The sequence below is a fragment of the Lampris incognitus genome, chromosome 17 (assembly GCF_029633865.1).
Source record: "Lampris incognitus isolate fLamInc1 chromosome 17, fLamInc1.hap2, whole genome shotgun sequence".
NCBI classification, from domain to species: Eukaryota; Metazoa; Chordata; class Actinopteri; order Lampriformes; family Lampridae; genus Lampris; species Lampris incognitus.
In genome coordinates this window covers 9,733,570-9,760,498 of record NC_079227.1, presented here as the reverse complement: position 1 = coordinate 9,760,498, position 26,929 = coordinate 9,733,570, and the positions used below count along the sequence as shown (strand labels likewise).

Here is a 26,929-nt window from a genome sequence, read left to right as displayed (position 1 = left end):
GCTGCAAGTCAGTGTACCTGCCCTACCAGGCAGGGGGGGGGGGGTCTTTTACGCGTCTTTGCCCAGGGGCCCATTATCTCCTAATCCGCCTATGGATGGACACCAAAGTACTTGAAACTCCTCATCCTCTCCACTAGAGCCCCGCTGATGGTGAGGGGGTGAGGGGGCTGCAGTCCCTGGTGTGCATCTTGCCAAAGTCCACGAGCAGCTCCTTTGTCTTTTCAGCATTCAGGGAGAGGCTGCTGGCCTGACGCCATGAGGCCAGGTTCTCCACCTCTCCCAGGTAGGGCCTCTCATCACTAGAGCCACAGAAGGTTTACATTGCCTCACTCCCATTATCCGTTTTACCCAATTCCGGATCACCGGCTGCTGTGAAAGTATTGGACGATATCATGGACACACACCGGTCTCACTCACCTTCGCATCTACTGTCGGAGCAAGTTAAAGTCTAATGTCTGCTCTAAGTGAACTGATTACATATGGACACATTAGATGGCTAATACTCAGATATAAGTGTTTACACTTGAAGCACTTGAATCAGATTTCTTCTTCCAGAGAGAACATGCAAAATAGTGCATACGGGTCGGTACCGAACCCGAGACAATCCTGTGGGTCATGCGCCACCATAGTTAAAAAGCATTGGAATGGAAAAAATAACAATAGGGCTGCACACTTCCAGTCATTACAGTTTGAATTTCTGTCTATATGGCAAAAACTATTGGGCTACATTATCACATTGGATAGTCTTAACCTATCTGACCTTTGCCACCCTGAAATGTGGGAACTGTAGACGGAGACACGGGGGTTCAGGTTAGATCATGAAAACATGCCCAAACTACATTTTAAATCCTGAAATGGCTGACTTTTGCAACCAAAAACAATCCTGTTCCTGAAGTGTCCCTGAGGTGTGGGCAATCTGAATAAAATCGACGATTATGCTACTTCGTTTAAATAGATTTTGAAATATCTAGAAATACTTTGCACTCTGAAAAGGGGACGCCGTGCAGTCTACAAAAAAAGAGTTAAACTCGAGTCGAAGGATGACTTCATCAATACCACCCTGTGAAGCCATCTGTCAGGGGATTTAATTAAAAGAGAGAAGAAAGAAAATAATTAAACTCAGACCAATTCATTGGGCTATGCAAATAAAATTGACTTGGCTTGACCATCATTAATACAACAGCTCGTCCAAATCCATTCATTTCCACCATAGAATGAGACTGCCCTCTGGTGGTTATTGTCATAACTACAATCATGTCGAACTGCGTGTCGTGCAACGTCATTACTCACAAACTCCTTCACCGGGCGTCAGATTAATGTATACAGCTGTTTGAAGAACGATTACATACAGGTTTAAGTAGTCTGGAATCAGATTTAGGGAAAATGTGTCTTTTCATGTTTTCTCATATAATTTGTCGTTACAATTTCTCAGGGTTTTTGGTTTTTGTTTTGTCTTTTTTGTTCATAGACGGGGGATGGTTTACCGGTGTTACACCAAAATCTGTGCCCGTTGGAAATTGTGACCATAGTGAAAACTACGCATAAATGTGGATTCAATCCGAAGGAGTTTAGGCTGGGTTCAGGCGGACTCGCCGATGCCTGCAGGTCCTCCCACCTCCTGGTTAAGCTTAGTTGAGGGTTTGGCGTGGATAACATCGGGGTAGCGACCTGGGAGGGTGCTTTTCCTCTACAAACCCCTCTAGTGAGGCGGCCGAAGCGGCTCTTTCTATGTCCAGGGGACAACTGCCGGGTCACCATTTGCGGCGGTCGCAGATTGTTACACACACCTGTTGCTGTCGTCGTTGTCCGTGTGGTCAATCAAGAACCTACCTGTGTTTTTCCAGCATCCGCCGCTTCCCACACGAGGCGTCCTGGGGCGTTTTCAAACTCGTAGCTTGTTTGCTTTGTTCCTAATCGGGGATTCATTTCAGGCTGGGTTCAAAATATTTCCAAGCAAACCGGAATTCGTGACACAAAACACCACGTGCGAACAAACGCTTCCCTGATTGGTTAGACATTTTTCTGCGTGAAAGTTCCAGGATGAGCACACACGACTCAGCTCAGCTCAACTCGACTCAACTCAACTCAACTCAACTCAACTCAACTCAACTCAACTCAACTCAACTCAACTCAACTCAGCTCAACTCAACTCAACTCAACTCAACTCAACTCAACTCAACTCAACTCAGCTCAACTCAACTCAGCTCAGCTCAGCTCAGCTCAGCTCAGCTCAACTCAAAACTTTATTGCTGACTCAGGGTCCATAACAGACAAAGACAAGGTTAAAAAAAAAACAAAAGAAAGAATAAAGCCATAAAAGATAAGAACCACTGGTAAAAGATAAACTCTAGGCATTACATAAAGTAAACACAATAAGATAACATAAAAGAAACAAACTAGTGTCTTACAAGAAGGCAGCTATACCAGTGGTCCCACTGTCGTGATTGGTAGCGTGTGGCACTGAATCTTATATTAGTTAAACCCATGATAATTACATTATCAGAGTCATTGAGCCGGCAAATAAATTTATACAATAAGCTCTCTTAGAACAGCCTGAAAAGTATTGACTCCTGCAGCCACAAACGTTTCAGTTGCACGACACCATCTAGGTCTTTTTAGTAGTATTCTCATTGCATCATTATAAGCTACTCAGTCCACACTTTTGTTTCTGAGGACCCCTCACTGACTACATTCATTATTCCCCAGACCTAGCCCTAACATGCCAAACCCTAACCCTAACCCTAAATCTCAGGTCCTAACCCTAAAGTTTTGATATGAGTATTAAAACTCTTATGAACTTTTATAGCAGTACCATGGCGAGTGTGTTGACAGGCTGTATCACAGTGTGGTTTGGCAACCTGACTGCTCAGGTCTGCAGACTGCTGCAAAGGACTGTAAAGACAGCAGCAAAAATCATTGGCATGGAACTAGCACAACTTCATAATATTTACACCACTCGCTGCAAAAGGAAAGCCCAAAACATCATTAAGGACACCAGCCACCCCGCTCATGTTCTGTCACCAGAGCATCAAATCCCACACCACCCGTCTCAACAATAGTTTCTTTCCAGAGGCAGTCAGGTTGCAGCTGATGCACACATATGCACCTTCTGTTATCATGTACTTTTTTATATGGACCAAGGTGGCCCAGTCAGTGGTTAGCACTGTTGCCTCACAACAAGAAGGTCCTGGGTTCGAACCCCATGCCATCCCAGGTCCTTTCTCTGTGGAGTTTGCATGTTCTCCCCATGTCTGCGTGGGTTTCCTCCGGGTGCACCGGTTTCCTCCCACCATCAAAAAGACATGCATGTTAGGGTTAACACTCCCGTTTGTGCCCCTGAGCAAGGCAATGGAAAGAAGAAGTGGAGTTGGTCCCCAGGCGCTGCAGCTGCCCACTGCTCCTATACAATACGATGGGTTGAATACAGAGGACAAATTCATTGTAAGAATACAATGAAAAAAATAAAGTCGCTTTCTATAATGTGTGAATTCGTGTGTACAAAGTCTGTGTAGGTCGGTTTTTTTGGGGGGGGGGGTTCCTTGTGTCCTTTGTGTTAGGGCAGAGAGCCAGAGTACAAGATTTTCATTGTATTCCAATACACATGACAATAATGTTGAACTTGAAAATAGACCCTCGAAGAAGCGAGTACCAAGCAAAATGTCCTCGCCGTGCAAACGTGTCCTCACTCTGAAGGTCTAAAACTCAAAGTGGTCCCTCATCGATATACAAACATAAGCAGTCTTTTTGCACCAATCTTCCCGTGTGACAGACTGAAAGTGTAAAATGGAGCATCTGCATCGGCTTTGCTGCCATGGATCATTGCCTTTGCCGTGATCCTCTCTGGTTTGTGAACCACAGTTTTGCTTACGAGGCAATTTCAACCAAGACTTCCGTTGAAAGTGTACCAGGACCACTTCCTCTCCAAGGCCTGTTCACATATGTCCAAGCAAACCAGATTTAGGGAGGAAATAAAAGCTCAGATTGACTCAGGGAGGTGCCACTACAGCTTTTGAATAACGCTCCTGTGGTGAGGCCCATCTGATGTTTGAGTACGTACAATGTTGGGGTTTTTTTTGGGTTTTTTTCTTTCCTTTTCTTTTTTTTTTTTGGAAAAGCATCACTGAGCAGATGAAGTCCCAATGCCTAGATATTTCTAAACCCAAAGGAAAAGCTAGCTATAATGCCCTTAGACAATAGTTTTCTTTTTCTTTCTTCTGTTCTTTCTTTCTCCACACACAGTCTAATGCCTATAGGCCGGCTGATAGTTTGTTGTAGTTTTTGTCACATCAATCATCATAGCACATAGTGTCCTTAATGGAATGGACAGAGTTTATACTTTTAAGTTTACTGGGTCGAGACTCATCGGTGAGAAGAGAAAAAGAAAATCCCTGAGCCCTTCAACACCCAGTCATCCTCATCTTTTTATGCATCTACAGGCAGGTCAATGTGGTTGCTGGCTGGCACCAAAACTCCTTTGTTTGTACAGAGAAGGACTTATGTACCTACAGAGCCCCTAAAGGGGACATGAGCAAAATTTTGGTTTTCCTCGAGTTTCTCATGCGCACCAGAAACTATCTCATGCACACGTGAAACTTTCTTGTGCGCACCAGAAACTTTCTAGTGCGCATGAGATAGTTTCTGGTGCTCACGAGTAAGTTTCAGGTGCGCACGAGAAACTCTGGGAATTTTTTTTTTTGCTGATGTCCCCTTAGGGGCTCCGTACATACCATACTGAACTGATTTTGGAGGGGGAAAAAAACATGATTGTTATACCTTAACTTAATTGATTTTACCCGAGAGCAAACATGAAAGACACAATGCCATGAAAACAGACAGTTTCGTAGACCGTCTGTAGAATTTGTCTAAGAACGCCTTCTGGAGAAATTTTCCTCTTACAAAACATGCGTTACTACCCTCTCTCCTCACTCCTCCAACAAAAGCCAGGACACTCAATGGAGTTTCACTTTGTTTTTGTTTTTTTATTTTGACCATAAGAAACAAAATCAAGGACAAGGGGAAAAAAATATCTGAAAACACAGATTCAAACATCGCAGAGCCTCTGAAAGCCCTGAAAAAAAGCAGATACTGAAAGTCGTTTGAGAAAACTTAACAGCTAGGGGGAGAAGTAGAAAAAAATCACACCAAATAAAGGAACAACTGAACAAGAGAAATAAGTGCTTTGAGTTGGGTGAATACATTCCTCTAGGCCAAACATAGCCGTAAAACTATACATACATAAGCATCTACACAGAAGCAACTCCATCCTGGCTGAAATTAATAGACCGGAGCACCTGTTGCAAAAGCAATCAAACAATCAAATAAAGCATATATGCTGGGTAATCCAGGTGATAGAGTACAGCTGATTCGGCAGCTGCAGGGTCTCTCGTGGTGTAAAAAGAAAAATTCACGGTTGAGGTATTTCAACTAAGCAGGAGCAAAATACGGAGAGGGTCGGGCTACCCTTTCATATTCAGATATATAGGCGAATCACACAAACAATCTCTGAGGATCTCCATAATGCCCATGCAGCGCCCAGACTCCGTGGGAAACGCCATTTGGTAATAGTGTTAATTTCTGAAAGTATATTATATGTATACTGCTTATATATATATAATATAACCCTTTCCAAAATACACAGGAAATATCTATGTAGGAAAACAGACTGTACAAAAAAACGAGAAGAATAGCTCTGTATAAACATTAAAACCTTTAATATATCAATATATCCTTTATACTGTTTTCTTTTGGTCTGTAATAAAGAGTAATAAAGTGATTAGGTATTCCACAGTATAAGACAACACCACTCACCCAACTTACTGTGTTTCTATTATACACTCGATACATTCATCTCTAACTGGGCCACCGGGGGTCAAACTCATCGCTGAGCTACACTTTGGAACAGGACAGAAATAAGAGTCATGCGTGCAGAAACTGTTAAAGAACCATCTATTGCACTGAAAGGGATAACAGGAACTTTGATTCCTACACTGAACAAAAACAAAAATGAACAAAACGACAACCAAAAAAAAAAGTAACGAAACATGCTAAGTTATATGCAAAAGGCGCAAAAGTTAATGTCACAATCATAGGTGTGATTAGCTATGTCAACAACTAGTTTGCTTGGACTGGTTATCATCTCTCACACAGGTGAAGGGAGAAGGTGCCGGATGCAGCTCAGAGATCGAGGCAGGGTTACACCTACACCTGAACCCTAACCCTAAATCTAATACGATTATGGGTGGGCTATACGTGTAGCCTTGCCACATTCCCCAGGCTGCAGCTAGGTGTACTTGGGTGAACCCGTGAGAATGCTCCTTTGCCGACTTTACTGACTTCTATACAACACATTAAAAACAAGCTGGTTTGTTTTTGCTTTTTTTCCCATGCATATTTAAAAAAAAAAACATTTGACATGTATTGAGAGTACTGGGCAGTCCCTTGCTGTGATGTGTGATGGTTGGCTTGTCAGCGGTGGCAGCCGACAAAGACGAGTCCATTGTTAAATGTACTTATTGCTTTATGCTTTGAGACAGTTCAAAATTTAGAAATGGCAAGCAAAAAAAAAGACAGTTCTTTCAATGACACAGCCTCTGCTATGCCTGCTTCACATTGTCCTAACACTGCCATGCGGGTGGCATACGGGATGTATAGTATGATGTATCGCCTGCGATGCCACCACACACAATACAAGGGCACCTTTTCCCTTCCTCCATCTGCCTCCACCGACTACACTCTGCACGGTGGTTGCTATTGTAGATGGCCCCTTGAATTTACCCAACCTGCTTCTGTCCTATGTTAGCACTGCACACCATTCTTTCTCAAATGATTGAAAACAGCAGTAGTGAATCGGTATCTTCCTGTAATTTCCATAACAAAGAAAGGGTTTTTTTTATGTAACTTTCTTGGGTATAGAGGAAAGGTGCAGCAGTGGTTCAGCAGGCACGAAATGACAAGGAGGACCTCTACAATAGCTACGTATGTGTGTACATACCTGTCAAACCAGGCACTGCCAGGCTGCCCGACTATGAGTATCAAGGCAAGTTAAGGATTTTCCCATTAAAGTGTATATACAGTGGCATGGTTGCAACTTAAATACAGCTTATCTCTGAAAGAAAAAAAGAGAACCAAAAAAAAAAAGTTTATGGAACAGCCAAAGGAGGGGGGGGGTTAGGATATTTTTGTTTTATCCTTCAACTTATACATATAGTTTAAAAAGTAAAGGGAATCGACTAGTGACTTGTAGGAGTATATCAAAAATAACATTGGGGGGGGAGTTCACCATATAACCAATGTGCAAACACTGAGGATTTTGAAAGACAAAGGAGAAGCATGTCACAATTTATCAGCAAAGGACCTGACCCAGTTCACAAGCACAAAGATATATTCAAAATGTACCTCAGATGGTATATTGAAAAGACAACATGTCACCCAGGACAACACGGCTGGTTATGGCATCATTTCAAAGTCAGCGGAGCGATATGAAATTCACAGGCCATCTGGGTAGCGAGTATCAAATTGTACATTAATCCACACACGCCTGTGGAGTTGAGAAAATCAACCGGGAGTTGATGGTATTTTCAATGCCCCGCGTGACCGAACCTTGCCTTGGCAATGAGCAGAACTGTACATGTGCTAAAGCAGTCATGTAGCCTGGTCTTTATGGACGAAAACAGACAGCTGTTTGACCAATTTAGGAAAGCAGTGGAGAGACACATTCATTATTATACACAGTTGTCAGAAGGAAGTCAAAGGCTATGGCGCGGTAAGAGTCATAAACACTATGTACAAATCAACGGGTTTTACTCATGAAACAACCTGCAAAGTACAATAGCCCACGAGTAACTAAAACGTGAGTGATGGCAGAGGAAAAAGAAAAAAAAGAAGAAGAAAAGATGGGTTTTGGCTCACTGGTTTCTTTTTCTTTTCGTTTTACAGAGAGCTGAGAATTTAAAGTGCCATGAACATACTTTTTTGGGGGGAGGGGGGCAAAGGGAAGGAAAGGGGAGGGTAGAAACCACAGTCCTCTCATCTCTTGTAGGAGGGCAAAAGCAGTGGCAGTTAAGTGAATCTGGTACAGATGGTCCGACGAGGGAGTCCAGTGGGGAGGTTCTGACAAAGTTGTGTGTTGGTCGAGGTGGGGGGAGGGGAGGGAGGGGTGTTGGTTAGAGTTGTTGCATGTATATGGACCATTAGTGAAGAGTTTAACCTTTTACATGTGACCAAGAGACTTGAGGAGCAAAGTTGAGGTGGCCAAAGGATCGCTGGGAAAGTAGGGGGGGGGGGGGGGGGGTTGGGTCATCATTCTTTGAGGTTGTGAGTGTCAGGTGTTTGCATGTCCATGTCTGCATTTGTTGATTCTGTGGGTTATGTTTGTGTGACCAGTGTGTGTGTGTGTGTGTGTGTGTGTGTGTGTGTGTGCGTGTGCTGTGTCTATGTGGGTCATCACAGGGGTCCATGCAGTGCCTCGTACTTGGCCAAGATGTTCTTGGTGCGCCCAAGCTCTTTCCTGAGATCGGCGACCTCCTGCCTCAGAGCCGAGTTCTCCTTCTCCAGGAAGCCTGCGCGGATGGCGATCTGGTTCTCCTTGAGCCGCCGTGCATCCCGGGAGCGCTTGGCGGCCATGTTGTTCTTCCTGCGCCGGGCCCAGTATTTGTCATCCTGCTCAAAAGACACCAAGAGGGAAAGCAGGAAGTTAAACAGGGAAGCTTCACAGAAAAAAAATTATTATGGTAGTAAATTATAATAACAACAACAATAATAACAATAAGGCATTTTATGTAAATGATCCTTTCAGAACAATCAAGGTCACAACAAACAGCATTTTACAGGGTTCCCACGCGCCCTGGAAAACCTGGAGCTTCCACTGATAGCTAATACTGAATAATATGACGTTTCATGAGCAACAGCTGTCGTGTGTGTCCATGCAAAAGTCACGGAAAATGTCCTCAACAAGTCCTAAATAGAGTGGGGACGCTGTAGTAAAACGTTCGAAACACAATCAGACAACGGAGGCGTGGGCGATGGTAAACAAGCGGGTCTGCAGAAGTTTGTTGAGAACTGCTTGTGTCTCTGCATAACAGATAAGTGGGGTGCAGCGTTCCCAGTCTGAGTCTGTGCTGAAGGCTCGCGCTCGCATAACAATGTCTTCGGGGGGCGTCCGGGTAGTGTAGCAGTCCATTCCACTGTCTACCAACACGGGGATCGCCGGTTCGAATCCCCGTGTATACCTCCTGCTTGGACGGGTGTCCCTACAAACACAATTGGCCGTGTCTGTGGTGGGAAGCTGGATGTGCGTGTATGTACTGGTCACTGCACTAGCGCATCCTCTGGTTGGTCGGGCTCTTGTTCAGGGGGGGAGGGTGAACTGGGGGGAATAGCGTGATCCTCCCACGCGTTATGTCCCCTGGTGAAACTCCTCACTGTCAGGTGAAAAGCGGCTGGCGACTCCACATGTATCGGGAGGAGGCATGTGGTAATCTGCAGCCCTCCCCGGATCGGCAGAGGGGTGGAGCAGCGACCGGGAAGGCTCAGAACAGTGGGGTAATTGGCCGGATACAATTGGGGAGAAAAAAAAAGAGGGGGGGGGGGGCAATGTCTTCAGACCAGAGAGAAAGGTAAAATAGTGTGAAAACAGATTACAGACTGATGTCGCATCGGTTTTGGGTAAAGACAGAGCCGATTTATATTTCTGTTGGATGTTTGGGATTTTTTTTCCAGACTGTGTAAGAAAATAAAAAAATAAAAAACTGAATAGAAACCAGACAGTCTGATTTGATTCAAGGCCGTGTCGACATAATACAGAGACTCTTTCCTTGGCAAACATTGCATTTCAATGAAGTGGAGGCTTCTGAGTCTGCAGCCCTTTGCATCAAACTGGATTTCTCATCCTGTCAGATGGCGCATCCTTTCCTAATCCCTTTGTTTATTTCCTGGGGATAAATGCACCCATTCTGAGGTGAACACTGCATTTACGTCTTTTGTGTTTCCCACCGAGCCCTCGAATGGGCAAATTAACTTGGCAAATGCTAAAAGCTGAACTTGAACTGTAATGTCATCGTAACAGTCCATTATCCATCATATTTTGGAAACGTTTTCACATGTTTTCGCGCGCTGTGCACGATACTGCTGGGTGAAATATGTCATTATCATGATAATCATGGAGAATTTTACATGATATCGATATCAGAAAATCTGCTTGCATATATGCAATATTAGAGCATTCTTGGTGTAAAGTATATCAAACAAAAGCTAGTTTTCAAATAATACTCCCTCAAATACTTCAGACCACATTTTGCGAGAAATACTTATAAATTTAGACAAAAAATTGTGTATTATGACAATATGTGAATTTTCTCCTGCATTAAAAGACGATAAACACTAATAATGAATTACTGGGCGTCCGGGTAGTGTAGCGGTCCATTCTGTTATCTACCAACACGGGGAACACCGGTTCGAATCCCCGCGCTACCTCCAGCTTGGTCGGGCGTCCAATTAGCCACACGATTAGCCGTGTCTGCGGGTGGGGAGCTAGATGTGGGTATTATGTGTCCTGGTCGCTGCACTAGCGCATCCTTTGGTGGGTCGGGGGTGCCTGTTCAGGGGAAAGTGGGGGGGACTGGGGGGAATAGCGTGATCTTCCCAGGCGCTACATCTCCCTGGTGAAACTCCTCACTGTCAGGTGAAAAGAAGCGGCTGGCAACTCCACATGTATTGGAGGAGGCATGTGGTAGTCTGCAGCCCTCCCCGGATAAGCTGAGGGGGTGGGGCAGAGACCGGGCCGGCTCGGAAGAGTGGGGTAATTGGCCATGTAAGATTGGGGAGGAAAAGGGGAGGGAAAAATAATGAAATATTGCCCAGCTGTAACGCACCATGTGTGCAGTATGTCGTTTAGCCAGAGTTACTACTTATTTCCATGTACAAAGATGGCCGGAGCATATGGCATGCATTTCCATCCAACAGGAAGGATGCTTACAGTGATCAAATGGTGAATATGCTATTAATGTGCTACCCACTATCTATTCGGTTAACAAGGCCGTTTTGAACAAGTGAAAACACCGAGAGAAGCCTCATTCCATGATAGCAAACATTTTCTCTGCAAATGGGCTGTAGTCATTAGTGAATTACCCCGGCTTCGGAGTTGTCCATGCCAGGCTGACGTTCCCCTACAGTCCTCTCAGAGCTGCTTTCACAATCAGCTTTCAGCAATTTATTACTGGACCGTGGCCACACATGGATCCACTCTTATTTGAACAAATTAAAAGCCAAATCCCATAAGCTTGACCCCACAGCAGAGAGAGAGAGAGAGAGAGAGAGAGAGAGAGAGAGAGAGAGAGAGAGAGAGAGAGAGAGAGAGAGAGAGAGAGAGAGAGAGAGAGAGAGAGAGATTGTAAATCACATGGACGCTCCCTGAATGAATGACAGACCTAAGTTAAGCTCCCTCACCAAGATGGTCTGCCTCATTGTGGGTCTGATCTGACCAATGGCAGACAGAGCAGTAATCAGGGTCAGCCACCACTGGGAGCTGGTGGTCTATATGGGAGGGCCAGGTGGATAAGTAAAGAGACAGAGACGGGGGGGGACAAGTGAGAGCCCTCATGTCCTTTTAGTCCTTGTGTCACAGCTCGCGCTCACAGACCTGGTGTGGCGCCTTAAGCCCTGCCATGTCGGCAGCAGACCATAATCACCGCTAATGGCTCTATCTGTCTGCACGCCAGCCACGTCCTGTACCAGCACACTGCGGCCAGTCCAACCACAGGGAAAATACTGGCACCCAGATGTGCCACGCTACAGTATGTCTTACTGTCACGGTGAGCGACGCATCGCTGATGCAAGTCAAAGTCCCGGTGATGTGTACGCCTCCTTGGCAAATGACACAGATTCTGTCTGTGATATTGAGCAACTGCTGCAAAAGCTGGTGCAACTTTAGATCCAAAAAAGCGCTCAGGCAACCAAGAGAGTTCAGTATATAGATATGTACTGTAAGATGACTCGAACTTGGCTATCTTAAGTCTGATAACTGTATTATTAGTAGCATCAAGAAGCGTTGGAAGTCCATGTCGACCATTTGTAATGTGCAGTGTTATGTTCTCAAAAAATAATAAAATCAAATCAAATGGTGGCATTGTTACTCACCAGCTGGATATTCTACATCTCTACAGTTCAAGGATGAACTAGAAATTGGGGGTTTTTTGCTTGATCATATGAGATATAGCATTTTTTTAAATGACTGCATCTGTCCTTTCAGATTGAAATGTGAGCGTATTTTCGACATGCAAACCATTGCTAGGTACAAAAATGAAGGGGGAGTTAACGTTTCTGTTAAGCGTCCTTCCATCGTTACACTGCGGAAAATGTACTAGGACACAATGTTCACGAATATCTTCGTAAATAATCACCTGATCAGCGCCTTCTGAGTGTTTTGGGTGTCGGAGTCACAGAATCGGTAGTACTGTAGCGAATTCGCGGGGGGGGGGGCAGCCCGGGAACCGCCACAGCCGGGACGCGAACCCATATCTCCCGCACCGCGGGCGACAACGTTAACCAGTCGACTAAAGGGTCCGACCCGTTAGCCAACGTGTCTACTTATCCGTGCACGTTACAGTATATTCTTAAACTAAATAAATACTTACTTCATCCATCTGGACCACGGAGTCACCACACTAACTAGCATCGTCACCACACCAACTAGCATCGTCACCACACTAACTAGCATCGTCACCACACCAACTAGCATCTTTACAAGCGCTGCACGATTTGGGGAAAAAAGTCACATTGTGACAATATTGCGATTGCGATTGAATAAACAAATTTATACATATACAAGTAATACAAATGTAACGGGTTATTTTCTTGCCCGGTGCGGGATTCGACACGAAGTGTACTGCGCCACAAGGCGACGTCATTGACCGCTCGGCGACCGTTAGCTAGGGGCTAACGTGTCTTATCAGTAGTTTACCGCGACAAGTACTGACTCTCACCTCGCCTGCTTTACACAGTACTTCTTTCTGCTCAGTGTCGCTGAGCTGGAATCCCAAATGTCGCCTTATAACACTGGTCGCGTTTTTTTCTTTTGTTTGTTGCCACCAGTTCGTGTCAGCGTTAACCGGCTCGTTCTCATCGGTATCCATTTTTTTCCCCCTTCTTTCTGGTCTGCGCACGGCACACCGGAAGTCATGTGACCGTAGACGGCACACGCGTCACTGCCTAAGCAGAGACCGATTGGTCAGCTCTTAATTACCGGCGCAGATATGCAGACTGCGCACAAACAGGCGGTCGCACGCGCACATTTTGTTAGCTAATTAAATCGCAGCCTTCTGCGGTTATGTAATCTCGCACAGGCTGACGTCGCGATTGCGATCAGATTAATCGTGCGGCACTAATCTTTACCACGGTCGCAGACACCCTCCATATTTGAAACGTGATGACGATGCGGCGACGCTTCTGGTGGAAAAGTAAACTACAAATCCTACAATCGGAACACTTTGCTTTTTTTTTTTTCAATGGCGGTGTAACCGGTTATTTTCTTGCCCGGTGCGGGATTCGATACGAGGTGTACCGCACCACAAGGGGACATCGCTAACCGCTCGGCTAAAGGGTCAGACCCGTTAGCTAGGGGCTAAAGGGTCAGACCCGTTAGCTAGGGGGCTAACGGGTCTTATTAGCAGTTTACAGTGGGAACTACTGCCCGCTGAGCTTGTTTGTAGTTCTCACTGTCAGAGGAAGAGACAATGGACAGATTTTTTGGGGGGGGGGAGGGTCACTGATTTCAGCTTTAATACATCACTTCTAATCTGTGTACAAAGGCTGAATATAAATTTCTGATCAACGGGGCTGATTGCAGAATTGGGAAAAAAAATGTGACATTAATCCCGACTGGCGGAAATGATTGTAGGCTGTAGCGATTTGCACACGCGAATGGATGGAGCAGTGGAGAGGATGGGAGGAATGGATGGGTAGGAACAAGCTAATCAACAACGGTGAAGCGAGGACAATGGCCAAGATTGGCCTCAGGCCACGCTTAGAGAACATAGGGCCGAGGCCGCACCCGTCTCTTACATAGCTGTAACTACGGGAGCAGTCTGAGCCATAAAACCAGCTCCAACTTACCTTCATATCATCGGGGATGAAGACCTTGCGGGCCTTCTTGATCATGGGCTGGGGTTTCAGCTCCTCGGCGGAGAACTTGCGCTTGCGCGGGTCAAAGATCTCCTGACCCGGCACACTGGACAGCGCCAGGTCGGCTGGGTCGGGCTCGTAGCCCACCGGAACCTGAATGGACTCTGGGTCAATGGGGCTGGGGGTGTTTCTGGAGTTGGGGAGGCCTACGAAGAGGAGCAAGGAATTTCACACAACCTCATCAATGCGAGTTTAGTGTTGACTAAGCAGCTAGCAGAGACTTATGGGATGCATGCTACTTTTCTACAGGTTATGGGGCAGGCTAATACACAATGATCAAGCCTCTGTAAATCAAATTTTACCAAAATATTATGACTGAAAATTGTATTTTCTTCTAGAAAAATGTCCCTGCAATGTTGACAAGTATGAACATGCAAGTTAAAAATAATATTGTAAAAATACTACATAAATTCACTTTACATTCTGAACCACATTTGGGGATTTCGTTAATGCAATAATAATCTTTGCACTGATAAGAACTGCACTTTCAAATTTCGCTGTACTTGTACAATGACAAATAAAGTTCTATTCTATTCAAAGCAACATACAATGAGTGCAGAAGTAGAATAAATCCAAATTCCCAGATGACCAACACCAGAATCAACCATGAGTGAGGAATACTAGAATAGGAGCAACAGTGCCCTGCCAATACACGTACATGAATCACTGCATATTTTATACATATATTGTATGTTCTTCTTTTACCCGTTTTTTTTTCACTTTTATTTAATGTTAAGTCCACTACATTGTACTGTAATGTATGAAATCTCCTATATAGATAAAAAGGACTGATTGCTCTTACTAACCAACCATATACGTAACCCTTAAGACTTGTAAGATATGACAGAAAGTAGCTGGGAAGGACATGGGATTGAATGGGCTATATATATATATATATATATAATCTAAATCGTTTTAGAATGGCACAAAACAAACATGTCCTTCCCACACAGTTAAATGTTGATGCTGATAATTGTATGAGATAGAATAATTATAGTCTTACGCCCCCCCACACACACACACACACTTCAGCCTAATGCTTGCCAAGTGTTATTAATATAACCGAGGAGGTTGATTGTAACACCATTCTTCGCATTCTCCGATGGCTGCAAAGGAAGAACAATTTCCTGGCCAGTTCCTCTCAGAAGGGGAGCAACAAAACGCAAATGCCCCGGTAGTGACGTGCCAACGCCACCAGGGGGCGACAAATCCGGAGACAGATCGACAAATGCTGGACAGCTGAACGTCAACGCCGAGCAAATGAGAAGGCTGCAGATGACGCACTGGTCCATTTTAGACTCAATATTCCACCCAGCAGCACCCACGCTGTTTCCACTCCCCTGAGCTTTAACTGTGATACAGAGGTAAGCAGCTCGAGAGCCTTTTCCTTCTTTTGCAATTTGCATCCGAGTTCAACTCTGAACCCGCTAATGGATGTGATGGCTTCTTGACATCCCCCCCTCTCCCTCTCCCTCTCTCTCTCTCTCTCTCTCTCTCTCTCTCTCTCTCTCTCTCTCTCTCTCTCTCTCTCTCTCTCTCTCTCTCTCTCTCTCTCTCTCTCTCGCTCTCTCTTCCTCCAAGTCCCCCCATTCTGCATCCCCCTCCCTCCCAGCTCACGCACTCTCTTCTCGTCCCTCCACCACCCCCTCTCTCCTCCTATCCCTTCCATCTCCCTCTCGCCCTCTCGCTCCCTGGCCTTGCCATCATTACCACTGCATGCTTTGCATTGAGTGGGCTGCGTGGTCTGCGACAAGCCCGTCAGAGGAGGAAACGTGGGCAGAGTTCCTGTCCTAACGTTATGAAAATGTGCGGCGCACATTGGCATTAACGGGTTTTTACACAGCTTCGCATCTCATGGAAACTCCACGGTTGCCGCACTGAAAGGTGGGAGAAGGCTATGAAGCATGGACACTGAGGAAAGGAAGGAAGGAAGGAAGGAAGGAAGGAAGGAAGGAAGGAAGGAAGGAAGGAAGGAAGGAAGGAAGGAAGGAAGGAAGGAAGGAAGGAAGGAAGGAAGGAAGGAAGGAAGGAAGGAAGGAAGGAAGGAAGGAAGGAAGGAAGGAAGAAACGGAACAACTGATCACTGTGCACACGCCCAATCCCCTATAAAAGGGTTTGACCACTATGGACACTCCCAGAAAGAGCTGTCATTACTTCCCCTGTGATTGTAGCGTTGAAGTGATACAATACCTGTAGCTACAACACACACACACAATATACAATATAAAATACACAGCATATCATATGCTCGCAATGTTTGCACACTATACCATATTCGGCATTACTGGAGCACATCCGCCTGAACATGGGTGAAGCGTAGCTTCCCTTTCAACAGCAACATAGGCGAAAGGGCCATATTGATCTAATCTCTCACTTGTGCAGCTCCTTAGACCTGTCGAGGAGGTTAGGTTTCACGCCTTTTGGAGGGTGCCTTTATCTGAAGGGGGTTGCAACACTATAAGTGGTTTACACGTTTGGCTGCGATAGCCCCGGCAGCAACTTAACCCCTAACCACGACAGCGTGGCATACCCACTCAGCCACACAAGAGACGGAAATGCTAAATCTGGAGATGCCGGCTACCGCGGTACAGCCATTGAGCCGCAGGACCGCAGGTCCTGGACTGCCGGACCGCAGGTCCTGGACTGCAGGACCGCAGGACTTCAGAGGTGATGAGGCGACATGCGTCGCCTCGTATCCTCCGCGCTGTTTTATTCAACTAACATCAGGCGTTTGCACAAAGAATGATGAATAAACTGTGCCATTGTAGACCTTGGAAGAGTTCTTTGTCTTAGTCTTCAGGTGTGTGAGTGAGACTCACAGCAGAGGACCCGTCTGAAGAGGACTGCAGAGTGCAGCGCAGACGGAGAGGCGCTGTTGAGAGAAGTGGACAACTCTTTGCTAAGAGCATCAAACTGAAAGAAGAGCTCGGTGATGCCGGTGATCATTCATTCATTCATTCATTCATTCATTCATTCATTCATCTTCAGCCTCTTCTCCGGGGTAGGGTCGCGGTGGCAGCAAGCTAAGTAGGGCACTCCAGATGTCCCGCCTCCCCAGCAATGCCCTCCAGCTCCTCCTGGGGGACCCCAAGGCCAGGATCCCAGGCCAGATTGGACACGATGCAGAACGCCTTGGGATCCCCCACCAGTGACCCCCCCCTTTTTACCGGTCCAAATTACCCCACTCGTCCGAGCCGTCCCGGCCACGGCTGCACCCTCCCTGCCGATCCGGGGAGGGCTGCAGACTACCACGTGCCTCCTCCCATACATGTGGAGTCGCCGGCCGCTTCTTTTCACCTGGCAGTGAGGAGTTTCACCAGGGGGACATAGCGTGTGGGAGGATCACGCTATCCCTCCCTGTTCCCCCTCCCCCCTGAACAGGCGCCAGAACGACCAGAGGAGGCGCTAGCGCATCGACCAGGACACACACCCACATCCGGCTCCCCACCCGCTGACACGGCCAAGTGTGTCCGTAGGGACGCCCGACCAAGCCGGAGGCAACACGAGGATTCGAACTGGCGACCCCCGTGTTGGTAGGCAACGGAATAGACCGCCACGCTACGCGGGACGCGATATTATGAACCCTACATAGCCCTCGCCAAAATCCCGTACCCTGTCCCAAATCTGGCGAACGGACGCCGGATTTCCGCTGCGTTGCTAAGGAAACAATCAACTATCAACTCGGTGCGAAGCAAAGCTAACGTTAGCTACCTTCAATTTTGTAATTTTGTATTTTTCGCAATTTTGGACAGCTGGCTGCTTTTGTAATTTTGGACTGCTGGCTGTCAACAACAGAACGGAGGTAAGTAACGTTAGTTGTCTGAAAATGAACATATATCTAATAAATAGACTTTCTCACATTTAAGAAAGCTGATCAGTAAGTTGTTACCTGTGTATAAATGTAAAAGTCATATTACTACAATATAGGAGCTCGTTTTGTTTGTAGTCATGATAAGGGGTGAAGTATCCTATGCTCAAACGTGGAGCAAGCAAAGATTGAGTTAAAAACGTTAATGTTGATTGTGGATAACTTAGACAGGTTAAATTGTGGGTGTACAGCGTTTCCTTGATGAGCGCTAACCCCATAACAACATATTTTCGCGTTGCTACGGTGGCGCACACGTGACAAAGCCAGAAACGGGATTTTGGCGAGGCCTATGTAGGGTTCATAATATCGCACCCGGGACGCCCCTGCCGGTGATTATTCTGACAACCGTTGTTTTTCAGTTCTGGTGACAAATCCCGGTAGTTTTGAAGGGAACTTTAATCCCTGCTGACACAAAGGTGCAGAGCGGGTCCTCTATATTTCAGGGATGTTGAAGGGTGAATACAAGGGCAGCAACTCTCTGGTTTCCAAAATGAAAAGTAGCGTCTGATAAAGCAGCTTGTTCGTTCGCTTAAGGTTTACGTAAAACTCAAATGCTTAACATATTTAACATATATCGTGCAGTGAATTACAATGTAGAGTGTAGAAAAGTGCACAGTTCTCGACTTAATGACAAGTTCTGACCGGGCTGCTGTGTTTACTCTGCAGCATTTTCCTCATTTGAAGAAAATGCTTTGATAAAAAAAAAAAAAAAATTAAATGAACTGACGTATGCCAAAAGTTAAATAGTGCCATGAAAATTTCCATGCAGCTCGACCGCGAACGTGTCCACGATGCCAAATTCAGGCACCTTCATTTTGCAAGATCACAGCTTGAAACACTGGCTCCGTATTACAGCAGTGAAAAAGAGAAGAGCTGACTAGATCCTTACTTTTTAGACTGTTTTGTCACCAACTGTTACAGGGAACTTTAAATGATGCCAATCTGGAGGTCCTTTGTTGTGTATCAGGCACTTTCAGTGGACAACTAGTGTGTGACGTCACAAATTATTGCAAAATCGATGCAGAAGTGAAGAAGTGAAGGAAGGATGGAGCCCGGCTGCGTGCAAGCATATGTTGACAGGTGAGCTCACTCGAGGCACGCTTGCACGTTAAGTGTGCGTGTTGTGTGTGTGTGTGTGTGTGTGTGTGTGTGTGTGTGTGCGAGGGAGAGAATGAAAGAGGAGGACCCGTCCACAGTAGGAGCCCCAGCAATTCTAGGAATTGTACCATTTGTTTTGTATTTTCCCCCCTTGCCCCCGCCAGCTGACCTTGGCCGAGCAGCCAGTGTGAGGCCACGGTACGGTGGGAGAGGAATGAGAGAGGGCCCCCAAGTGAAAAGAGACGACTGGCGGTGGGAGGGGACGAGGAGAGGAACACAAGAACACCAATCACGTTTTAACGGGGTATTCGGGTACGAACGGTGAGAGGAGAAGAGGCCGTGAGCGCCAGTAGCGCGGTCGGGGACGCTTCCTCAAAGGCGGGGTGTCGGGGGAAGGCCCCTCGTCAGACGAATCACATACAGAGAGCATATGAACAGGCGGGATGGACAGCGGCTGGCACTCGTGCACGTGAAATGTGATGCAGAGGTGTGTGTGTGTGTGTGTGTGTGTGCACGCATGCAAGTATGCATGGATGTGTGTGTGTGTGTGTGTGTGTGTGTGTGTAACGAGCGCACACGTTCTTTGCGTGAGCTGTTGGACCGCGGCTCTCGAGGCGTCGTGCGGAGGCGGGCGCGCACAGGCGCAGCCTCGACTTTGATCTCAGCTGCCGGAGGGGGGGGGGGGGAGACTTCCAAAATAGACGTGATTTTTCAGAATCCGCGTTCCGACGAATCAACTCCTCCTGTTATTCTCGAGGCGATCCCACACGAGAACGGACGACCGAAAACTCGAGTAACAGTAGAAAAACAGAAAATGATTACAGTGCTGGCCGTGTTGTGTTTTGTTGTTGTTGTTGTTGTTGTTGTTGTTGTTGTTTTGTGTGTCACATTACCAAACCGAAATGATAGCTATAGCGCTTCCATCGTAACCCTTTAGAAACACTTCCTACATTTCAGAAATACCATTGCACCTCTACAGTAACGTGATTATTAAGAGAAAACACGGGAAATACTGCAGTGATTTACGTAGTACTGGCTACAAGTCATTTCTTCATTGTTTTGCAGCGGTCCATTTTCGTACGGGACTACCCAGCTTATAACGTGAAATGGCTAAAGCGCCCTTCTTTTGGCGCGGGCCTGTGATAATCTGTTGTAGCCGTGTCTATACATAGCGCTGTAATCTATAGCGTAATCTGGCATATTTGTATTCCCACATGCGCCGTGACCGCCGAGGCGATAAGGGAACAGGGAAGAGCGAGGTTACCCAGCGTTCAGATAATGGGAAACAAACACAGATGAGAGAGAGAGAGAGAGAGGGGAGGGGGTGGCTTGAAAAAACACAAACATCCTTATCCTGCATATTAGGTGGAGGCCCTACAACAGCACCTCAGACGCACCAAGTACGCTTATGGTCTTCCCCGGTCCGCTTCATGTCCGTCTGCCCTGCCTTTAACAACACAGTTTGTATTTTACACAAACGGAAACCTGTGAGATAGTGACCGGCCTACTGGACGACTTTCCAACGGGCAACCCTCTGTGTTTCAGCTCATCCGCCAGTGCAGAGTTAAATGTGCAGTTGGCTTTTGACAAACAAGGAGGGGTTTTGTTGTTGTTGCAGGAAGGGGGTCTTGCTCCCAGCGTGGCAGACTAGCAGGGTGTGCGAGCGCTTCTGCAGAAATCCGCGTGCGACTCCGCGGTGACTCGAAATGTAAACAGCAAGTTAGGAGACTCGAACCGCCGTTCTGGAGTCGGCGTTATTAGCTTGCGCCGCGCTCACGTGAGGGGCCCCTGCCCTGCGCCCTAGTTCTGCAAGAGTACACTGTGTACTTAAAAACACTGATGTCATGCGGCGACATGCTCCTCGGTAGTCCAATCTCTGGTTCTCACACACACGCATGCACACGCGTGCACACGCACGCACGCACACACCCCCGTGAGTAGGTCACATGGTTGTGCACGCAGCGAGAGAACGGCTTGTCTTTTTCTGCACATGTGGAGCGGAGCAGAAAGAGGAAGTACTTGCACTGCCGCGCACGAACACACTCACACATTCGTACACGTGCATGCACACCTGAAACACACACACACAGACACACACAGACACACACACACTTCATCACTGGCGCGCACAAAACACACCGACAGACAGACTCACACCAGATGAACATCTGTAGTGGTGTTGAATTTCCCACTTATTTCACTCCCTTCCTCGCCGTGCTTGCGCCATCACACCAGCGTTACAACCGACACCGTGCCAGCTAGCTCCCCCCCCCCCCCGCTGGGCTCTGCACACCGGACTATTAACCCAACTAGCGTTAACGCCGCGCCAATGAAACGTGGCCATTTCAACCAGTGACCTGCACGTTTGGTTTTCAGGCTGACAGGCAACTCACGCAACGGTAAGCCACCTCTAGCAGGGTGCAGTGGTACCTTTTGTCCCCCCACCGGCACTGGTGTTTATTCAACCTAACAACAGTCCAGGCATCCATAGATGCACGAGGAACGGGGGCGCTCGCGTAAAACAGGGGACTCGCACTACCGTCAAGTCTGAATACACATATACCCAATTACCAAGTTCACTGGACTACAATCGTAGGGACCAGCTGATCCAAACGGATCCTTTCGTGCACGCACCACGTTTGCCGCTTATTCAGCCAGACACAAGGAAAACACTCCCCCGATCGATCGCCTCACTGATGCCAATGGGATCTTTCAATGCCAACCTTGCTTGGTCACCTGAGGGACCTTCCCTGTTCATCATTCTCCTCTGACTGCTCGAGGGGACACGAGAAGAAGGAGATTGACGCCCTGAATCTTTGCGGTTTCCGCCCAAAGATATTCAAGGCCTTCTTACGCTGTCCTTGCAGGTTTAGGGTACAGGCAACCGTCGGTGAATTACTTTTAAAAATGGTAACTGGCTGTGGTGATGTTGAAATCTCACTCTTAACTCACACCTCACGTTTCTTCTCTGGCTTTTCTCCCACACGGTTAGTCTAGGGTTACAGAAATTGATGTACAACGTTGACCTTTGAACTCCTTACTTTTGGCTGCTTGCAGTGGTGTCAAGGTGAAGTGGGAATTCGACTCGGATTCTGATGTTGCACTCATTGCACACCACCATGGAACGAGTGCTAAAGCTAAATGGATGCACTTTTGTTTATTTGTATGTACATTCATATGAGCAAAGATCTCCTACTTTGTGTGTGTGTGTGTGTGTGTGTGTGTGTGTGCGCGCACACAAGTGCACATTCATTTGCATGTTATGTGTGTTACCTGCTCTTGCTGGGCTGCCATGGATGCAATTCGGCGAGACCATGGATCTGTGTACGGAGGTTGTGGCGCGGTTGCTAAGGTCCATCACCGAGGGCACTGGCGTCGCCGGGGCTTGGGGCATGATTGGCGGCTGGTGCTGGGCCTGTGATTGGTGCTGCTCGTGATGCTGGGCGGGACTGGAGGGGATGCCATTCTCTGATAGGAACTCCTCCAGGTCCATGTACTCCAGCTGGAAGCTATCTCCATCGTAGGGAAGGGTCTTATCCCAGAGAGTGGGGCCCAGGAAGGCTGACTGTGGGACGTTCCTCTCCTCCTCCAAGTTCTTCTCTTTCTCCTGCTCCTTTCCGAATGCTAAACAGGACAGGACACTTCAAAGTTGGTATATGCTAGAAATTCTACACGAAATGGTGAAAAAGCCCCAACCTGCTGTCCCCCCCCCCCGGCACTTTAAACTGTCCTGCTATGCCTATTTCACTGTACGCTCTGTTGTCTACCCACATGCTTTGTGAGGTTTTTATTGCTCTTCTGCATCTGTTTACTCCCTTCTTTAGATTTCAGCATGTAGCACTTTGCGATTTTCCTCTCAATCAAAAATGTGACCCATGAATAAAAAAAAAAACTGCATTATTATAATCATCATCATTCACCTGTAGGGGTTCTCAAGACCACATCCAGAGGAAAAGCACAGAAGTTTCTTTGGAGATGTCTTTTGTGGAAAGGGCCATGTGCATCTCCGCAGAAACCCCAGTGGCACTTGGGTTTTAGACTTGTGTGGCCTCATTGTGTGTGTGTGTGTGTGTGGGGGGGGTCATCTCAAAGGAAACCTGTTCCTAGGTTAGAGTTTCATGGAAGTGCCGCGAGGGTTCACGAACCCTTTATTAAGGAATTCTTCCAGGGAACCTCTGCAGGGTTTCCACTTTGGTCACAGTCTGAATCGCATTCCTTTCAGCACACACCGAGTCTGTGCTGACCCAAAACACAGGGCGCGATTCTGATCTGACCAGAGGGAGGAACGGATCTGGACAGCGTGATCAGCGTTTTTCCTACGGGATTTATTTTCGCTCTTTTTGCATGAAAATACACTCTGTTTCCCCATGAGACTTATTATTAGACCAGTTTCCGTCTCGGAACCGCCCCCCCCACCACCACCACCACCACACGCCCCTCCGGGTCAATTGGGCATCACAAGTTTTAAGCAATCCTGCTGAACAGTACTGCAGCTTGATACTCTGAGATACAAGTTCAGCGTAGGAGGCCGATGTAGAGTTTTGTTATTGGCGTCCATAGATTTTTATCAGAGCTGGTCTATAAGACAATAGGGTGCACTGACCCGAAGAACCCCACTAAATCTGAATAGATTTGTTCCTTATTCTTCATTTTAAATCCTCGCTCTTACGTCCTTTGGTAAATTCTGGTTGTTATTGTGCTCTGGCTGCTGCTAATCCGGCCAGTGCGCCGGACCCGCCAAGTCCAGTTCCTCACGTATGCAGACTCCCTCGACAGTCTGACTCGTTTGCAGTTAGACTGGATACCAAGGTGGCCCGTCTCAGCTGAAAATCCTCACCCTGTCACGTCTTAGAAAGGTAACTGAAATGCCAGTCGTGCATTCGTGAGAAGTTGCAGCGAGGCTGGTTCGTTTCTAAGCCACCTCTGCCAGTCGGGGAGGGAGGGAAGAGGCTTTTTCAGCGGCGCTGCACCGGAGGAGCAGCATAGGTGACATTCCTCACAGCACACCCTTCAATAAGACCACATTCTGACATATCAACAGTCTAATTAATGGCTAATAAACCCACAAGCTGATAAGTGCCATGTTTTAATAACTTGAAAAAACTCAACAATGTTAACAAGTTAGCTGCAGACCTAAGTAATAATAATAATAATAATAATAATAATAAAAGTAGTAGTAGTAGTAGTAAATAACAAAGGGATATAAGCGCTTATAAATGAATGCACTGTGACAGCTGGCTTTCCACTCTTGCAGCCACAGCACTGCTGGGTTTGGAGGCTGGAAGGGAAGTTTGCTGTACCTTCATGGTGGAGCGGGAGCTTCATGGGGTTCTCCAGCAGGGACTTGAGGACGCCGTGCGTGGCTGGAGGTAGAAAACTTGGATTTATCGGGAGATGTCTGGACATTTTCTCCATCGCGCGTCTTTCAGCCGTCGAAATCTGGAGCCCGGCGGTGTGCTAGTCCTTTTGCTTGTAGTCAACGGAAACAAACATGCAACAACAACAACAACAACAACAACAGAAAACAAAAAGTCTCGGGGAGGGGGGGGAGAGTAAGGGCAGAAGACCGGTCGGGGTTGCGTGCGAGGGCTGGCGACGCTGCCACCGGCTATTCCAAACTGGGCTGCACAAGACGGATACTCCCGATCACCGAGTCCATGTGGGAGAACGGAGGTGTGTGACGTCAAACTCTCTCTCTCTCGCTCGCTCTCTCTGGCTCTCTCTCTCTCTCTCGCGCGCGCTCTCTCTCTCTCTTGTCAATGTCTTTGCCGCTCTCCCTTTTCCCTCACGCACGCGCGGGGCGACGGGGGGCCTATAGGACCCGGATCCCCATAGTTAATCATAATGTGCAGATTGCATCGATTTAGCCGCGGCCCGGTCGGCTGTAACATGCGTGGCGGCTACGTTTTCTCATGTCCGGTGGTTCGGGCACATGGGGGGACACGGGCCGAGGGGGGGGGGGGGGGACGGTGGGAGAGGTCAGTCCTGCGAGGGAAAATGAAAGCATCCCGCTTTTATTCCGGCGACGTCGTATCTGACTACGAGGCCGGTGCTGCTGTACTGACACTGTAGTTGGGTATTCGCCGTCATCGTGCTGGAGAGAAGGGAACAGAGGCCCTTTTTTGGGGGGCGGCGATGGGGGGGGGGCGTCACGCTCTCCACACACGCACGCTCCTGGGCCGGACTAGAGGAGCGGCGGGTCACGTGAGTGGGCCGGGTTGACCTAATTTTGTCCAATAGCGAGACGCGCTTGGTCCCCCCTCCCCGCTCCCCTCCGCCCTGCCCCTGTCACATTGAACCTCATGTGCTTTTCCGTGGAGGAGAAAAACAAGTTGGGAGAGAAAACACGCCAGCACCTCCTTGCACAGAGACGGCAGTAAGCGGGTTAGGCCGCCGCCGCCGCCGCACTGGACGGACTGAAGTTGCAGATTATCGAATCCCAGAGGTGGGTTGTATGGCGTCACATGCAAAAGTAGAGAAGAAGAAGAAAAAAAAACAAAACAAACCAAAACAGGGAAGGAGTGCAAATATAGTTGGGGGGGGGGGCAACAACACAAAACTAGTGTAAACTACTAATAAGACCCGTTAGCTCTGACCCTTTGGCCGAGCGGTTAGTGATGTCGCCTTGTGGTGCAGTACACCCCGTATCGAATCCCGCACCGGGCAAGAAAATAACCGGTTACACTGGTATAAGGGTATACGGTCGTTATAGTGTACAAATAGTGCGATCCGGTCCGGTTTCGATTCATGAAAACCAGTCGGTAAGCAGGGAATGATGGAGGGGGCCGCACAAAGTTGCCTAAATGAGCAGAAAATGTAAAAAGAAAGACGCCGACATTGCACTTGTTTACTGAAATTGTCGCCTTTGTGCCCCATAAAAACAACAAAGAAATTAAAACGTGAGGGGGAATTTGGCGGGAAAACTCAAACTCGTTTGACGTTTAGAAATGGCTTAACCCGCTCGGCCGCGGTATTGCCCGCGGAGTCAGCGTGTTAAAGCCCCGCTGCAGAAGCGCAGCCTGCGGGGAATCTGCGTGACATGAGATGGATGAGGCGCACCGGGCAGTCTCCACAAATCTCTATCTGCCGCGGCGGTGTTATTAAAACTTCCTTGGCAACAGCGGTTGCTAAAGCACGGCAATGTTATGACGACCTTTGCGAGGGAAAAGTAGGACAGGGCTCACAGCCACTCCTGCTCCTCTGGGCTGGAACACTTGAAACAGTGAGTGGGCGAAACGCCACATTATACAGTATTCTCTGGGCCCTGAGTAAGATTGGAGAGTACATTTAAAAAAAAAAAAAAAAGTACTTCATATGATTTATCGTAAAATAATAATAATAAAAATAATCAAGCCCTGGAGGGAATCGTGAATTCTACACAGGAGCCAATCTACAAATGTTACAGCTCCGCTAATTGAATGGTTTATATTACCCCCCCCCCCGCCCCGTCCTTTGAGAAGTTGCTTTTTTTGGGATTCATTTTCTCCTGTAAATCATTTTTTCGGAGTCGGTATCAAATCCATTAAATGGTGAATTTATCATTTTGCGGGCAAAAACTCTTACGATACGAAAATCCCTCCCAGTGCATGAGCTCATCCTACCATATTGAACACGTTCAGATTGTTTTGTGTCGCCAAATTAGAAGACCCCCCCCCCCCTATTTTAGGTAAGCCCACGGGCGGTTTTATGAGGGGATAGCTAAATTCATGGGAGCTGAGAGGAACTCTGGGCCCCCTCAAAATGATGCATCCATTGTAATAGACTATAACAATGCCTCTATAAATGGTC

The 26,929-nt window shown here is 47.3% G+C and overlaps 1 protein-coding gene across 1 annotated transcript; it reads right to left on the bottom strand.

Annotated features, from left to right (window-relative positions):
* Positions 1–5,692: 5,692 nt before the first annotated feature.
* On the bottom strand, positions 5,693–24,899 carry hlfb (HLF transcription factor, PAR bZIP family member b). The gene is made up of 4 exons (XM_056297280.1): positions 24,442–24,899; positions 22,415–22,765; positions 14,107–14,321; positions 5,693–8,658 (listed from the first exon to the last, which is right to left on the bottom strand). Exons 1-4 carry the CDS (start codon positions 24,554–24,556, stop codon positions 8,443–8,445), a joined length of 897 nt encoding a protein of 298 aa, XP_056153255.1. The 5' UTR covers positions 24,557–24,899; the 3' UTR covers positions 5,693–8,442.
* Positions 24,900–26,929: the final 2,030 nt, after the last annotated feature.

Coding starts and splice junctions, on each gene's coding strand:
- hlfb (XM_056297280.1), bottom strand. CDS start 24,556: ATGGAGAAAATGTCCAGACATCTCCCGATAAATCCAAGTTTTCTACCT. Junction 22,766..24,441: donor GCTCCCGCTCCACCATGAAG/GTACAGCAAACT, acceptor TGTCCTGTTTAG/CATTCGGAAAGGAGCAGGAG. Junction 14,322..22,414: donor TGGCAGCCCAGCAAGAGCAG/GTAACACACATA, acceptor TCCTCTTCGTAG/GCCTCCCCAACTCCAGAAAC.